This window comes from Zosterops lateralis (genome assembly GCF_965231275.1).
Source record: "Zosterops lateralis genome assembly, chromosome: 3".
Taxonomy (NCBI): domain Eukaryota; kingdom Metazoa; phylum Chordata; class Aves; order Passeriformes; family Zosteropidae; genus Zosterops; species Zosterops lateralis.
The window spans coordinates 107,316-124,284 of NC_139764.1; the positions used below are offsets into that span (position 1 = coordinate 107,316).

A 16,969-nucleotide genomic window follows, 5' to 3' on the forward strand; every position below is an offset into this window, starting at 1 on the left:
GTGGGTAGCTTATGAAATATAAATTTTGGTTATTGCAAATGGTACCTTATGATAGTGATGTATTACAAGTATTAAAGGTACAAGGAGTATTTACTATTTACATATTTCTGCTCTTATAGATCTGCTGCAGAAGCATCTTTGGATCTCTCAGCATTTCTCAGCTTCTCTACTAATAGAAGTTACAAGAACCATTTGAGAAGGTCTCACCCCTTTTTGTGGCCACTTAAAAGGATGAAACAATGCTTTAAATAGCTTAGTCTGCTTGGCCCCTGATCCAGGGAAACATGGCATTAGCTTTAGGAAGGAACCAAAATTAGGTTTCTAAATCTTCTGCCAGCATGGAGAAATATTTTCTTGAACTAGGGGCTCAGCAATCTGTGTTTGATAAATAAATAAATAAAATTTATAAATACTGCAGTGCAGAACATTCTGACCTCCTCAGTGTCTTGCACATGCTCTTTTTTCCCCCCAAAGCTAACTCTATATTCAGCAATAGAACTGGAATTTCAAATTACTAACAATAATTAGAAATATTATTGAATGTACACAGATGTATTACAGATAGGCAACTGCCATGCACCATTCACAATAACTTGCTAAAACAAGTAAAAACTTTGCTTGAGTTTATAAATAGGTATGTGTAAGACTGTCTTAAATACTCGTATACTTACAGCATCTTAGCACTTGCCGTGATAAGAATTTATTTGTATGCAGAAACAGCTGGTTACCACAGGGCCACAGGGCTTCAATTTAACAACAGTTAACACATATACTTTACTAGGCAAAGTGTGTACATATATATATATATATATATATATATTAGTTTGTTTGAATACAAACCTATGTTCATACATTAAAAAAAAACCCACTACAAGTATGCCGAAGAATTATATGAACTTGTGTCCGAGTCCCTCAATAAAACTGCCATAGTATAATCTGGCTTCACAAAGTGTAAAAGGCTCAGGTCAGATCTAGAATCCCTTAATTACATCAATTATATTTATTGTATAAGGCATATCTTTGCACAGGGTGCAAAATTCCCTTGAGGGAGTCTCTGAAAACACACGAGAAGTGTCCCCACATCCTGTGCAGTGCCTGATTATCCCAGTGGCTTGGGGCACTTTCCAGACAGGCAGCTTGTGCTGTTTGGAGTCAGGTGCTCGAGGCTGATGTGCCAAGCAAGGATGTCCTTGCATTTTCTTCCATCAGCTTACTGGATGAAAATCTGCACACTATTTGTGCTAGCCCAATGCATTAATTCTGTGTTACAGAAAGTAGGACATGGGTCAGCCTTCAAAGCCAGAGGGATGCAGCTTATCAGAATGTGGAAGCAAAATTCTCAGCCCTGGCAACACAAGGAGCAAGATAAAATAAGGAAGCAAAGTGGATGGCTTCCTTACTGGGTACAGGAATGTCTGTCCCTGGGAGAGATTTCATGGAACATCCCAACATTTATACAGGCTCCATCCAAAGTCCTTCTGTGACACAGCATCTGCCACCCAACATCTGCCTCTACACACATAAAGAGAACGGAGCCCTTGTTCCCTCCCCTGCTCAGCCAAAAGCAACCCTGACCAGAGCTAAGGAAAGACTTGGTCCTCAGGGAGACACATACCCCTGCTCTGAAAAAGGAGCAAGTGTAATCCCAGGCTGGCAGCAGTAACCAGTAGCCAAGGGGCCTGTGCCCCAGCAGCCCCCTCCACTCCTGACAGGACAAAACGTTCAGCAGCAGGAACTCCTCCAGGAACCCAAGGTCTTGCTTTGCTTTCCGAGGCAAGGCACACAAATGGAAAACCTCAGCAACAAATGCTCGGCACTAGAGCGGTTCTGTAACCACTACAGACACCCTCACAGGGTCAGGCATAAAGTGGTGTGTTTTTCCTTAGCTGGCAACAAAAATGTTATGTTGAATTGGTGCTGTAAAATTATCATGTTGACTTTTACCACCATTCAAATCCTACCTGGAAGACAAAGATTACACTGACAAGATTTCTCTCAGGTTGTTCTGATGTGGAGAGTTTCAAACTCAGTTCTGCAAGTCTATTAGAAAAACAGAAATCTATCTAAAACATACCCCAATAAAGTCATTTTTGCTACATAAATACATTTAAAAATACATTGCTTTAAACAATTTGTGCTTTTTTTAGAAGCCTTCCAGAAATTAGGTACTCCTATGCAAACTTGGATAACTTGGCCTAGATGTCAGACTGTTTCAGGCCAGCAAATAATCGATTTCATAGCCAATTTACATCCTCAGGGCACAACAAAACAGACTGCCATTTCTTACCCTATTGGTTTCCCAGAAATAAAGTGAACTTCTCCAAAAGGCAGGGATCAAGTCCTCACCAGAGCTTGATTCTGCAGATTCAGCCAGACAAGTGCGAGCTGTTTGGGCAGAAGTAGATGCTTTTTGGAACTGTGCTTCAGATTTGAGGCCACTAAGTGCTAACTGAGTATACATGTCAATTCCCTTAAAGGTGCTTAGTCTTATTAATTGTCATTTATCTATTCAGGTAAGAAAATAAAAGGGCCACTCACCCAAAAAAAAATGCAGTGTCCCCATCCCTTCCAGGACTCACTGCTACAAACACATCACTGACCCTACAACAGTCACAGGGGTTCTGCCCCTGATTTCACAAGGTCAGATTTCACTCAAGTCCCTGAATACTGAAAACTCTCTTCCTGAAACTAAGCCTTGCATTCTGCTTGGCACATCCATTCAGCACACTCAGACTCTGCAGCACCTTAAATCTGAAGTGGCTGAGGTCTTTTAAATACTCAAACTTCCACTGCTTTCCTTAAAACCATGGCTTTCAACTGATTCAGTTAAAGTTGTATCAACCTGAAAGGGACATCCTTACCAGGATATAAGTCTCTTTTAGACTAACTTGCAGTGACTGTTGGTCAAATGAAACTTTGAAAGTACAAGGCAGAATTAAATTCAAGCAAGCATGGTCCACTGAGATTGATTTTTAAAATATATTTTTAAACAAAAGCTCCAGAGTTGTAACTTTGTAATAGACAAACTTCGCGCTATTGCATCTTTGTGAACTTTATTGAAAAGATTAGGGTTTCCAAAAAATCTTAATATAAGAAACATTTGTCAATCAGCAGAAAGCTATGGTTTTCTAAAAAGTTGTTCAACAATACTGAATGTACATTTTATCTCACAAGTATCAATGGAAAAAGACATATAAAAGTCCCTGTTCTAACAGCAGGGTATTAAATGTTACCTTCAGTCTGTACCACCTGCCTTGAACATTGTTTTTTCTAAAATTTGACTGCCATTCTACCTGATTTGTTTTGTCAAGAAAAAAAACCAGTCCTGCACCTTGTTCTCTACAAGCACCACCATCACAAATCCAAAGCTAATCAATTGATTTAAGTGACACAACTGAGGACAGAGAGCTGGAAACTAAGCATGCAAGTGGCATCACAGCAAAACAAATTTTGCAAGTGAAAATATCCATGCACACATTTCATATTGGTATTCCTACCACAGAAAAAGTCTATTAAAAAGAGCAGCACATGAAAAACAAAAATTAAAAAAAAAAGAGGGGGGAAAAAAAGGCAAATAAAAAACTCGCTTTTGGTAAGGACAAAAGCAGTTTTCCCAGACCATCTCTTATCATACCCTCTCCTTTCATTCTGCCTTTGAACCACTGTCAAAGGAAGGCCATCCACATCACACAGATCTGAAGCCAGCCAAGGATCACATATTTAAGTCAAAGTTAGAACTGCAGCAAAGCCTCTCCATGGAGAAAAAGGCTCTTTAATCTCCCCTTGAAATACTCACTGAAGATCATCTGAAATTGCTAGGAATGGAAACAAAAACAGTTGACTAGTCCAAGAACCAGAGCAGCCTCAGACGTGAAGGTGACCCTTGCTTTCAAGAAGATGAAAGCTGCAAATGAATCACAGTCACGCTAAAAATACCCAACACAACGCAGCTTCCCCAGTGGCTCCCCACAGCCCCTCAGCTCCCTCCTTCCCCTCCAAGCAGCCACCCCCAGCTCCAGTGGCTGTGCCAGCCTGGCTGGCTGCTGAAGCCCTGAATCCAGTGGTGGCACAGCCACAGCAGAGCCTCCTGTGGAGACACTGAAGCTAGGCACTGGATGTCCTCCAGGTCTGACCTCGGAAAGGGAGAAGCCCCTAGGAGGAGGGAACTCCTGGGAGACTCAGTCCTCTGCAAAGCTCAGTAAAACTTCGAGTATGCCCTGCATCGGAATAGGACTGTCCATGCCACTTTTGGAGACAGTGCACAGGAAGGATGCCAAAAATTGCCAGATTTTTTTTCCTCTCGGGCCTTCTACACAGGCCATGTGTTAGCACATGACTGTGCTAACAAATGTGAGAGGTGTGCTCTTTCCTGGGACACTCAGTCGGTCTGCTCTGTTCCAAACCAGGCCCAGACCTGATGATTTAGCTGCAAATCATCTGTAAGGAAGCATTGCTCTAGGATGTGCTTATCAAGCCATCTACAGCACAGGTAACAGCAGTTCAAGGTACCTTTTGTTTCTCCTTAGAACAAGCTGCTTGCAGAACATTCTGGCAACACACACAAGTAACAAAGCAAGGTATTTCAGGTTTTACACACAACACAAAATTACAATTACTACAGTATTTAATGCACACCAGTAGGAAAAGTTCCTAAAAAACACATGTGCAGTTTTTGTGCCGTGGGATAAGTAATGGCTATTTCGCAGAAATAGATCCAACTGGCTCCATTGGAGCAGCAGTATAAATATTCAAAATAGAAGAAATAACAGGCCCTGATATGAAACTTCTCTTATTTTTTTCCTTCCCCTTATCAGCAAGGACACACTCTGCTTAGGAGCAACTGTATCTCACTATGAAGTGGAACTGCGTGTTTGTGGGGTGGCTTTAGCAACACATGCCACGTTGTTTCAAACATCATTTGAGTTACGGAAGTATTTTAGGCATTTTAGTGGTTGTTGTTATTATTATTCATCTCATTAACAACAACAGCAAAAGAAACAAAACCCCAACAACAGGAATGTACAGTCAGCTTCCTAACACAACAGGATGTCCCATGGGCACAGGTACAAAGAAGGCTGCTCAAACCTCGGCTGCAAAGCTAAATAAGCAGCAACACAATTGCTTTCTAGGATGGAAACTGGCGATGCAGGCAGGTCATCCACTCTCTCTGCTGTCTGACCCTTCCTTCTTCTTGCCAGAGATCCACCAGCACACATTGTTCCCCGAGCGAGGCCAGCAGGACATGGCTTTTTCCACAGGACTTCGCTGCCACGCACAGTGCAAGAGCTGCCAGTGCCTCCACGTGTTTGATGTAACAAAGAAAGAAAACCAGCTGCTGAGCTGAAGGGAAACCACAGGGTGTAAATATTTTCATTTATAACATTTTGCCCAAAGAAAATCAGATTGAAAAAATCAATTCTGAAAGTGCAAATGAAATAAAAATTGGCTTTTCGTCTGTGAACAGAACGTGGTCCTCTTCTTTTTTCTTTTAAAGTGGAGCTCTTTCTTTTCCTGCTATAGTTTAGGGTTTGGTGTTTCGGGATTTTTTCTTTCTTTCTGTTATTTAGGGTTTGTTGTACCTTTACTATTATCTGCCACTGTTTGTATCATAGACAAAAACATTCACCTAGCTGGTAGTCTCTTAATACATTTCATAGCAGAACATATACAAGAGAAAAAAACATACCAAATGGATCAGAAGTGATCAGTGCTTAAAGTAAATACAAGAGCCACAGTGGCAAGAACCCACAGTATCAATACATATAAATGAAGCAGTGATGGTGTTTCTCAGGGGTAGAATCTGCCTGCATATTAATAAAGAATTATACAAAATCCAGCAGGGATATTGGAACAATGAATAGCTAAACTTTCACAATAACTTAACATCTGTGAGCAAGTCTCCATTGACGATATTCCACATTTTAAAATGTGCCATCTCCATCTATGCCTTCCTCCCTCCCAAAAGGAGGGGCAATGTATCCACATGATCTGTTATCAGGTAAGTTCAACTGCTTAAGATGACAAATATCTGGCCAGGTCCAGTGTATTTTTTAAAGAATGGCAAATTATGACTTCAGCAACTATGTCTGTGCAAAATATGCCTCTTTCCTCTTAAAGAAACCAGTGTCTGTAACTCATTTAGAAAAGTTTTCACATGTACTTATGTCCTTCTCAGAACGAATAAGACATGAACTATTGAATCCCCCCAAAAGAAGAAATCTGATGAAGCAGAGAAAGTTCTGACTCTCCATTTCCATGTGCAGACCATTAAAAACCAGGACACCTCCTTGGTAGCCCTCCTTGGGTGGCAATCAAACTATTGCTTGGAAATAACAAACACCCTAGTAATAAACTCCAACATTCATAGTAAAATGATAGCAGTGTTTACCCTTTGAATCCATATTTAGCTTGCATTCTTTAACAAGCCTGTATAAGATTAACTATTTATAGTAAAACGTCATCAGTTTTTTCCTTGACAATCTTCTTTTATCCATTCTTATGCTGAGTACCTTGAATTCCATTTCCATTTTACACTGCTCTGTGGCCTTTGGATTGTTACAGCATTCAGAAGATGCAAAAGAGGACATTGATCTCTGGCAAGTAAAAAAAAAAGAACAAAAACAATACCCCCACCCCCAAACAAACAAAAAAACCTGCAAACCCAAAACTAAAACCTAAAAACAAACAAAAAACACTCCCCACAACCAAAAAAAAAATCCCATGATTCTCCTTGAAAGTCAACCTCCCTATGACATACCCTCTTCTGCATTGTAGCAATAGTCTTAAGTCATAAATTAATTAGTCTTCCATCAAATAACTTAAAAAAAGAAGTAATTGTAGCAGACCAGTTTTGACTGGCTTAATGCCAGTTAGCAGCCAGTTTATCTTGAGTCCCAGTCACACTGTTCAAAAACTGAGCTAGGAAATCACGTGGATGTTGAAAAAAAACTCTTCACATCGATGAAGGATTGTTCCAGGTTGTGGGGGCCAGGAAGAGGGCAAACCTAGATGGGCCACAGGCCTGAACAGTGAACAGGATATAGGTCACGACTTGGAGGTGCACTGCATCCAGGAGATGCTAGCCGTGGCTTGTATTGCACAGGTAAAAAGGAAGCTCCTCCTGACAGTCTGCCACCCGCGTTAGTGATCTCTGCACATCGGCAAGTTCACGAAAGTGAAAACATTGAATTCTGTCATGATGGAGAAACACAGGAAGATGCCATAAAGGGAAAGGCACACACACCCTAGCTTCTTATCCAGTTTCCATTTGTTCATGTGGACACCAAAAACCTACAATAAACAAAGAGTAAGCCACCACAGCAGGAACATTTTGAATAAAGTGGTAAATCCCCTCCTCCACTACAGGAGCCAAAAGAGGGCTGTCCCCTTACTGATGATGATTAGTTGGAACCAATCACAAACTGCACTAAGTGAGCTGAAAACCACAGCTCAAGTAAATCAGAGCAGCAGTCACAGAAGCCACCCTGACTTACATCACCTCACCTTAGGTTTCTGCAGAGAATTTAATTTTGGCAAGAAAAATCCCATTTAATTCAATCAGAAATGGATTTAAAGGCCAGGTTCCATTTTTTTTTTTTAACTTAAAATATTTCATGTGTTCCTCTGCATCTCAATCTAGAACCACACAGTCTGAGACTGCTTGACTTTGCACAGTTTGCTCCCACCAAAGATTGAAGTCTTGTGTTTGTGGGAACTGTGTTGGTGTGCATTGCACAGGACACCCCCCAGTCTCGAGATTCCTCATCATTCCTCTTCTATCATTTCTGGGAAAGGTCAGGGAACACCAAGTACTGATTTCAACAGAAACATTGTCAGGCACTGTTTTTTCTGGACTGCATTGTATTTCAGAAGGATCCTAGAGAGGGCCAAGCAACCTGCTCAGCATTTTGTCTGCTTGTCTCACCAGACAATAGATCTCGTCGTGCATCAAGGGACCTGCTTCAGCTCTAGCATAGAAATATAAAATGATCACTAATGACTCTCCCAGGCTCCTCCCATGGAAAACACACAGGCAGGAGTGCCATCCCGTGGGAGTGATAGCTCCTGCAAAGAGCCAGATCAAGGCCTTAGGAAGCTTTCAACTGCAGGGAGCACCCCATCCCATAACAACAGACTTTGCAACCACTATTTCAGCTGGAGGTGAGAAAGGAGCAGGTGTAGAAAATGTCTGTAAAAATCCCTCTTTTGGAAAAGAAGAACAAAAGACTATATACATACTGTGACAAAAACTGATGCCAGCAGGAGACCAACAGAATAGATAAGTCCTCTGCTGTTCAACCGAATCTGTAAAAGAAGGAAGTTTATCAAACCATATCACAATTTCAAACAATATTCCTCTCTGCTTATATTTCCATAATCCTAAACTGCTGAGGTGCTAAACAGTGGCTTGCAAGTGGTAAATGCCAAGTCAGACCATTACATCGCAGATAACTTTGCCTACTCCCTATTTTGCCAAAGAAAGACTGTTATTAGAGGACCATCCTTAGGACTTGACAGCATTTCACAGTGTTATATTTCCACGGGAGCTTTGCCATTCCTTGTACTATTATATCATGACATCTTCTATCTCTTATATGAGTCTTGTAAGAACAAACAGGGGAAAGGAAATTTTGCATTCAGTCACCAATTAATGCTTCACAGTGGGGGATAATAAACAAGGACATGCACAAGTGCCTGACTTCTTCCCTGCTCTCCCCTTATTTCTTCCCTACTCTTACTCCTCTTGGTGAAGGGAACCAGTCAGTAATCTCAAAACAAGAGCCTCAGGTGCTGAAAAATTGTCTGGACCAATGCATCATGGCACACTAACACAGGCTGGACCTGATTTAGCACTGAGGCAGATCAGACAAGGAGATAACTTACTGCCTGCAGGGCTGTGTACCAGGCTCATCACAGGCTCTGGTGCAGCTTGTTTCCATGGTAGAACCCCAGTTACAGTCACTGTCCAAGAGAAGAACCGAGATACAGGTCTACAAAGCTGGGAAGCCATTAAATGGCCACTTTTAGAGGCTTTGAGTCTAACCTAAAGAACTCACCTGCATCTTTAAGGCCCAAATACTTTTTAAAACATGATTTTTGTGAGACATAAACCTAATGTTACAAAGGAAGGCTACAGGGAGTAAAGCCATCTCTCCAATCCCGCTCCTCGGCTAAGACCACACTTCTTCTTGGCTTCCCATCCTTCTCTTGGGGAACTTAATCATTATCCTTTTGAGCATTTTTATATGACCTCAAACAGCATCACCTGCAGCATCATCACAGGACCACTCAGTGGAGTCTCTAAAGGCACTCTTCAGGAGCTACTGTGTGGAGGGGACATCCTTCTAGGGAAGGTTGGCGTCTCAGTGCTCCCATCCTTCTAGTTAGATTATAAAGAATCCAATTTGCAAGTGAAGTGGGTATTACTAATGTGACAAGCAGCACTACAATTTTAAGAATTCAGGAATGCTGATATATTTGTATCATTTTGCACCACAGCTAGGAAATCCTTTTCACCCCACTTTGCTCCTAAATCCAGAGTAATGATTTAGGTTCATTCCCCAGGGACGACTGAGGGGGGAGTCAGCCTTTAGAGTCAGAAAGGATGATCAATCCTGACACTTGGAAACTCTGAGCCTGCCCTGCACTCCGCACATCCAGGATCTAAGGCAATCCGTGCTGCCCGAGCTTTGCTGTTCCCTTCACACATGTTAAAATACCAGGTCACACAAACAGCACGTTTTCCTTCTTTCCCTACTGATTGCTGACACCATAAAAAAAGGCTACAGCCATGACGATAATTTTGTCTGAAAGGTGCTGGAGAATTTCTTTAGGATGAATGTGCTGTAAGAGTATGGATGGACAGCAGGACCATCACATTCCTATGGCTACTACAGGTTAAATACAATATTTTCATCAGACTGCTCAAAGAAATGGAGGATTTGGATTGCTTCAGGGCATGAAGACTGATTTTGGGACTGTCTGCATAATGGAAGATGTCATGATCCCACTGCTAATATAAACTTCAGAGACGGATCAGCTCGCTCTGCTTCAGTCATTGCTGTGCATTCACTCCTCCTCTCTTGCTTCCACCCATCAGAATGGCCCACACGTAACAGCTAACCTGCATTTCCATTATTATAAAGTGAAAAAAAGCCCTACACTAACTCTGTGTACAAAAACTAAAATACACATTTAAAGCTGCCTTCCCTGCTATCCCAAATGAATATCAGCTGGCTAGGAAAGAGATACTATTTTACAATAAATTCCTGTCTGGATTTTGGTCAGGAAATTTGTTTGACCAGTGCCAATATCTGTAAAAACTGTCAGTATAAAATGTATCAATTGGAAAGGAATCTACAGGAAAAGGAAGCAAATGAAGGAGATGGAATTATTTTAGTCCTAATGGAAAATGTCTGAATTTACAGATGTTGCTTCTCAGTTACAACTTCATCCTCCATAAAACAGCAGAGCATTCCAAAGGCCTGTGTGTCTAATTTGCTCAGGACAGTGCTTTGAAAGAGAGAGGTGTTTGGGGCTGCTTTCTTCAGACTATCTGCAAGGCTCTTCCTTAGAGGTCATTCAGGGAAATAAAATATGCTATTAGGGATAATTCAAAAGCAGAAAATGTATGCTAATTATTTACAGCAGCTTTACCAACGTAAGAGCCACATACATTTTGCTGTTCCTATGTGGGCCAAGCAAACATGGCAACCCCTTCTGCAGTGTGAGCACCAAGTTCCTCTCACAGGGTTACTGCACCAAAACACTGGAGATTCACTCCAGGTTAACAGTTCTCAGCTTGGGTTTAAGCATCCATCTGGTTGGCCTGGTATCTAGCCCAGCTCCCACTGCTGGGCAAAGCAGAGAGCTATTAATTAACCTAAATAACAAGAATGTTCCTGGCAGCCCTGCCACATATTTTAACAAGCATCTGTCTACTTCAGAAAGTGACCCTACAGAAACATGGGTGGGTTTCATACAACACTGCTGAGTGATTTTGAGAGAGTGAAATCCAAACAAGGCAGATTCCCCACAGTTCATGCATGCCTTGCTCCCCTCACTGAACTTCCTTGTTTACCTGAAGGATCCTTTCACTCTCTCCATGTGCCAGAGGCTGCTGAGGTGAGCCTGGCCATTTGTGCCAGGCGAGCTATGCCTCATGCAGGCCCCTGCCCAAGTCCTGCAGTGCTCCCTGCAAGCCAAATCCACGGGAATGTTGGTGTGCACACGGTAACCCCACAGCACTGCTAGTTCAATAAGTTCAATTCATTTGGAATTACACCAGGCACCCATCTATGGAATCCATCTCCCAGTCATCCCAGGGCAAGTGTGCTTTGGGAACAGGCTTACATCAATGTACACTTGTTCCAAGTGTCCTTCTCTTGTTTCCTGTTTGCTTCTCATTTGTTTTATAGCCCTTTTCACATGTGGTTTTTGTCCTTTTCTGCCCCTTTTCTGCCTGCTCCATGGCCAGGAGGTGCCAAGCATATATCATGTCCTGAGCCTCAGCAGAAGCATCTGGAATTTTTCACACCTTTTCCAGTTCTTTGAGCTCACCAGCAACACTTTTTTACTCAAACCTTTTCTTCCAGAAATTCCAGCTGTGATGTGTATTTAGTTCAGCCAAATGAGTTTCCTAACAAACCCTTTCTTTTCCTGAATTTGACTTTGGATTACCTACTGCTGTTTCACAAATTTTCCATCAGTCTACGGCTCTGAAAATACAGATTAAACTGATTCCACTCCTCTGGTAATCATCAGCTTACCCCATTTCTTATCATGACTTTTAACTATGAGCAGAGAAGCCCAGAAGACTCTGAATTTTGAAACAAAAGCTTAAGAAAAATGTGTCCTCAATCTGTCAAATTACAGCAGAAATCAGTTAAGCAGCCCTCTCATGGGAAAAATGGCATTTCCTGCAAGAGGCAATGGAATAAATTTCCTTGGGATATGTGAAAATGTGCAAGTTCAGGGAAAACAAGGGCAGCAAAACATTCAAAACTCACAGTAAGGCAGGAGATAATTTCAGATTTGGGCAAAGACCAGAGAAGGAGTCTCAGCTGGAGTTGTCTTAATTGCAAAAGGAAAAGCCCAGTCCCCCGCTCATTTAAGAATAGGAAATGCCTCTTCCCCAAGAAAAAACTGTCTGCAGAATAAGGACTCCCTCATACTGCAAGGAGGAAAGATCAGTATTCCCAAACTCCCCTTTGATGACTGGCTTGTATAGAGGGGCTGAAGCAAGACAGAAGAACGCTGTTCTGGCTGACCATGCAAGGAAGGTTTGCACATTCACAGTCTCCTCTGTCAGAGTTTGAGGGGGGCCACCTCCCTGCTGCTTGTGTGGCAAATGCAAAGTGGCTGCCACCAACTCCAGCAATTCCCATGCTGCTGTGGCAACCAAGGCTGAAGCTAAACAGCAGAGGAAAAACAATGGAAATAAAAGTTGTTCTATTCTTAAGTTCTTTTCTGGCAGTTGCTTAAGGGAAAACAAGGAGCTATTGCCAAAACTCACACTGGTTTTGCTTCAGGGCCCAAATATGGCAGAAATTACCCCACCAAGGAATTTCACAAGGGCTATGCTTTGTTTCCAGTCCCTCAGCTGAAAAAGCTGCAGATCTTCTGTATGTCTGGGTATCCTTATCCTCCAGTGTCTCTGTCTGGCAGTGGAAATTCAGTCTAAATCCTGCATTCCCAAGGTCTTGCCAGGAGACAGCAGTCTCAGCAAACTCGAACTTCAAACATTAATGCATTCTTGCATGTTTAAATGGAATTTCCTTCTTAAACCTGTTTTTAGACTCCTAAGAAAGTGTTCCTGTTTTGCTCTGTATCACAAAATTCACTTTGCAGAGGGTACATACCTGGAGTGCTGCACATAGCCACTCAGGGTATCATGCAGGAGATGCAGGAAGTATGACTCCTGCAATGCTAGGAGGCTTGGCAGGCACACTTTTGCTCTACTACAGTATAATCATCCCAATAATCTCTCTGCCACGAAGCCAGGGAGCCAGCTTTGTCCTAACGTACCATTCACCCTACTGCCTTGGAACTAAACCAGTGAAAATCAACTGGTCAGCAAGGAGCAAAGCAGTGATGCTTCCCATCTCCATGCATGCTTTGCAAGCATTTGCTTCCCTCTGGATTCTGTGATGCCTAAATATGATTGCACTGGGATTATTCCTGCTGTCTCAAGCTGCTTGTTTGTGTGGAAGGAATGTCAGGTCTCTCAGACCTCTAATGTACTGTCAAATTCTGCTGAAACTGGCTGAAGTTATGAGACAGATGAGCAAACTGGACTGACATGACTACAACTCTCAAATGCTGACGTGAGCAAATAAACCAGGCTCTTTATCCTTAGGCCAAAATTCCTGTTCTCTGAAATACTGCTGGATGATGTCTGGCGTACATGCAAAAAAATATTCCAGAGAGAAGGAAGTGGATAGAAGATACGGAGCAAACATTCCTCCACTCTGCATATGCCAGGTGCACTGGGGAAGGATGCTTACTGTATTAGAGAGTCAGCAACATGTCCAGGACTTGATGCTGGAAGAGAGGAGAAAGTGAACTCTGTCAAAGGACTCTCAAGGTCCAGAGGGATGCTGCTTTTCCCCTAAAAGCCCTGCTGGCCTGACAGATTAGCTGTGTACATAACAGAAGGCCACAGCTGCTGCAGTAGGGTGGCCAGGTGAGCAGCGGTGATGGAAACTCCAGTGGGAAGCACAGAGAAGGCAGAGTTAGTACCTGGACATTAAAGAGTGTTCAGAAACAAGGACCCTTAAAATAATAAACATATGGTTGTGTTAAAGATTTGGCATTGCAAAAATGCCAAGGGATCTGATGTGGAAAGTTTAATCTTGAATAGATCTGCCTTATGATGGGAAAAGGGTCAGTGGCTTGGTCCAAGCCAGGAATTCTGGATCTGACACCTGAGCTGAAAGCAAAGGGTGAGGCACTTACAGTATAACCACATCCTAGGGGAAAATGTTTCCATGTAAAGCAGGAACACAGAAGGAAAATCTCCTTCTCTAAACCAGGTGACAGATACTTTCAAGATGGAGCCTGAGAATCGTGAGATGGTTTTCCTTTCCCTTCTTGTAACAAGGAAGATTAAAATAAATACTAAGCTGAAGCATCCACTGAGAATGGGGCTGGGGAAGGGGCAGTCCAGAAGAGAGGCATTCCATCAAAATGCGATCTAGCAACCCAGCACCAAGACGTGTCTCCAGAGATTCACAGCTCATTCCCAGTTTTCCCACTCACCTACTGTGACTCCAGCAAGCACATCTGTCTCTCTGACAGGTCCCCCTCCCGCTCTTTTCCTGACTCATTCTGTTAGATCACAAAGTTGCCTTTTCCCCCCTCAGACACTATCCCATGGAGTGAGCTTGTTAAAACAAGTCCCAGTTCCAGGTGAAGCCACTTCACCAAATGACTGAGAAAGCACAGAATACCCATGATCACAGGGCACTAGGCTGTCCCACACACATGCACACACAGCATCAAGAAGGAGCCAATCTTCTCCTTTTCTGCATAGTAACATGGCAGAACTCTACACCAGGATTAACAGGGAGCAAAACCTGTTCACAGGGGATCCTGAGGCAGGCAGTCTGGAATAATATACACATGTACAGATTTTATGGATCTATGAGATACAGTATTAGAGATATAACACACTCCAGAGAAAGTCTTGAGTGTTTAGAATCCCAGAAAAGAAGGGCTGAAGGGGGCTTCTAGGAGGCTCTTCTGCATTAAAGTTTACCTTTAAAAACATAGCTTTCACAGAAGTTATTACAGCTTGTTTATTAAAATGTGTTTATTTTCAGCAGGAGCTTAACTTTGCCACAGTCCAGTTAACATTGAACATTCTAAGGAGGAAATCACGGATTTGGATCACCATGCCAAAGTTACCACAATCAAGGTGAGCCCTTTTTGTCTTCTACACATCTTTCCCGGCCTCTGCATGCAAGTCAGGGGCATCAAGACTGCTTTGAGGAGTTCCCCTGTTGGAGGAGACACTACAGAGATATATTTGGGTCCTGCCAAACACCAAAGTACTCAATCCTGTACTATTAGCTCAGAAATCATGTAGTACTTCTGACTCACAGTGGACAACCAGGCTGGTCTGAGCCCTCAAGCCCCAGTGCAGTTAGCAGGGACTGCTCAGGCAAGCAGCCCAAGGCTCAGCCTGACAGACCTCAGGAACTGGAGCTGCACATCTACCACCCCCTGTGACCTGGGTTCCAGGGAAGATGGCCACAGCCCTGGAATGACAACCAGCATCTTGGAGCTCTAGGTATTGTCACCAAAGTACACCTGACTCAGCTAATTCCAACCTTTGCTGGCAACTTAGTAATACTTCAAAAACTAATTACTAATAACAAGGTGGTGAAAGGGGGTTTGCTTTGTTTTGAAGTCAAATTACCCAAGGATTTGGAAAGAAATCCAGGAACAGCAAGTGAAAACTGAGGAAATTCTTTTTTGCTAATTGTGGGGCTATTTCCAAGACTCCCTTTCCCAACCATGTGATCACAGTGTACAATGGACATTTTGGGGGTGCAAAACAGTAGCGATACTGTTACGCCTCCATGAAAGCTGGCTTCTGTTCAGCCACTTGCTTTCATCCTTTTTCACAAAAATATAGAGGTGAACTACAGATAAATTGCTCATTAAAGAACAGGATTTTATTCCTACAGCAGTGCTTCTTTGTGGCACTCCTATATTCAAGAAGAGGGAAGATTTGAGGAACTAAAGGCTGGTCAGCCTGACCCTGATCCCTGGGAAAATGATGGAACACATGATTCTGGGAACCACTTCTAAATACACAAAGGGCAAGACTTTAATTTATAGAGAGGAAATCCCATCGACCCTGTCTGACAGCCTTGTGTGAGGAGGGGGACTTGCTGGGTGAGGGGAGCACAACAGACATTGTTTATGTTGACTTTAGCAAGGCTTCTGGCATTCTCTTAAACATCCTCAGGGACAAACAGAGGAGAGAACAGCCTAGATAAGTGGACAATAGAATGGCCTGATAGCCAGATGAAACACTGTGCTTCCAAGCCCAGCTGGGGACCAGTCACTCTGGCCTTACCCCAGGGGTCAGGACTGCTTAGTGTCTTTTTTAATGACCTGGATGATGGGGAGAGAGCAGCCTCAACAAGTTCACAGCCCATACAAAACCAGGGAAGGTGGCTGATGCTCTGGAGGGCTGTGCTGCCATACAGGAGTTGGACAGGCTGGAAAAATGTGTAGGCAGCAAACTCATTAACATCCACAAAGAGAAATAAAAAGCCCTGCACTTGGGAAGGAATAACTCCACATATTAGCATGGGGCTGACCAGCTGGAAAGCAGCTTGGCTGAGAAAGACCTGATTGTGGTGGACACAAAGCTAAAGTCAACAATGCACCCTGTGGCATGGAGCACCAACAGCAAGCATCCAGGGCTACATCAGAAGAAGTGTTGCCAGCAGGGAGAGGAAGATGATCCTTCTCTGCTCACATCTGGAGTGCTTAGTCCAGTTTTGGGCCCCTCAATACAAGGAAGATATGGACTTCTCAGAGCAAGTCCAGTGAAGGACCACAAGGAAGATTTAAGGGATGGCAGCATCTGACATACACAGAGAGGCTGAAGGAACTGTGACTGTTCAGCCTAGAGAAGAGTAGATTCAGAGAGATCTTAGCAATGTACATAAATACCTGATGGAAGATGACAGAGAAGGCGCAGTTGGACTCTTCTGAGTAATATCCATTGAAAGGACAAGAGGAACCACACAATTTTAATTACAGAAATCCCAAAATAATAGAAGAATGCTTTTGACTGTTAGAGTGATCAAATAACAAAGGAGGCTGCCGAGCCTGGATGTGCAGACTCCACCCTTGGAGGTACTCAAGACCCAACAGATAAATGTCTTAAGCATTCTGCTCTAACCGACCCAGCTTTGAGTAGAAGGCTGGGGACTAGACAACCTCCATA

At 42.9% G+C, this 16,969-nt stretch overlaps 1 protein-coding gene across 6 annotated transcripts in view; it reads right to left on the reverse strand.

The window, feature by feature from the left end:
• Positions 1-914: 914 nt before the first annotated feature.
• Positions 915-16,969, reverse strand: part of SLC24A3 (solute carrier family 24 member 3) — a gene marked incomplete at its 5' end in the record, with an annotated part of 115,220 nt that continues 99,165 nt past the window's right edge. For all 6 annotated transcript variants that reach the window (XM_083857525.1, XM_083857529.1, XM_083857527.1 and 3 more), the window contains 2 exons: positions 915-7,290; positions 8,239-8,304. In XM_083857525.1, coding sequence (XP_083713651.1) covers positions 7,141-7,290; positions 8,239-8,304 — 216 coding nt within the window. In that variant the 3' untranslated portion in view covers positions 915-7,140. The remainder of the gene's footprint in view (positions 7,291-8,238; positions 8,305-16,969) is intronic.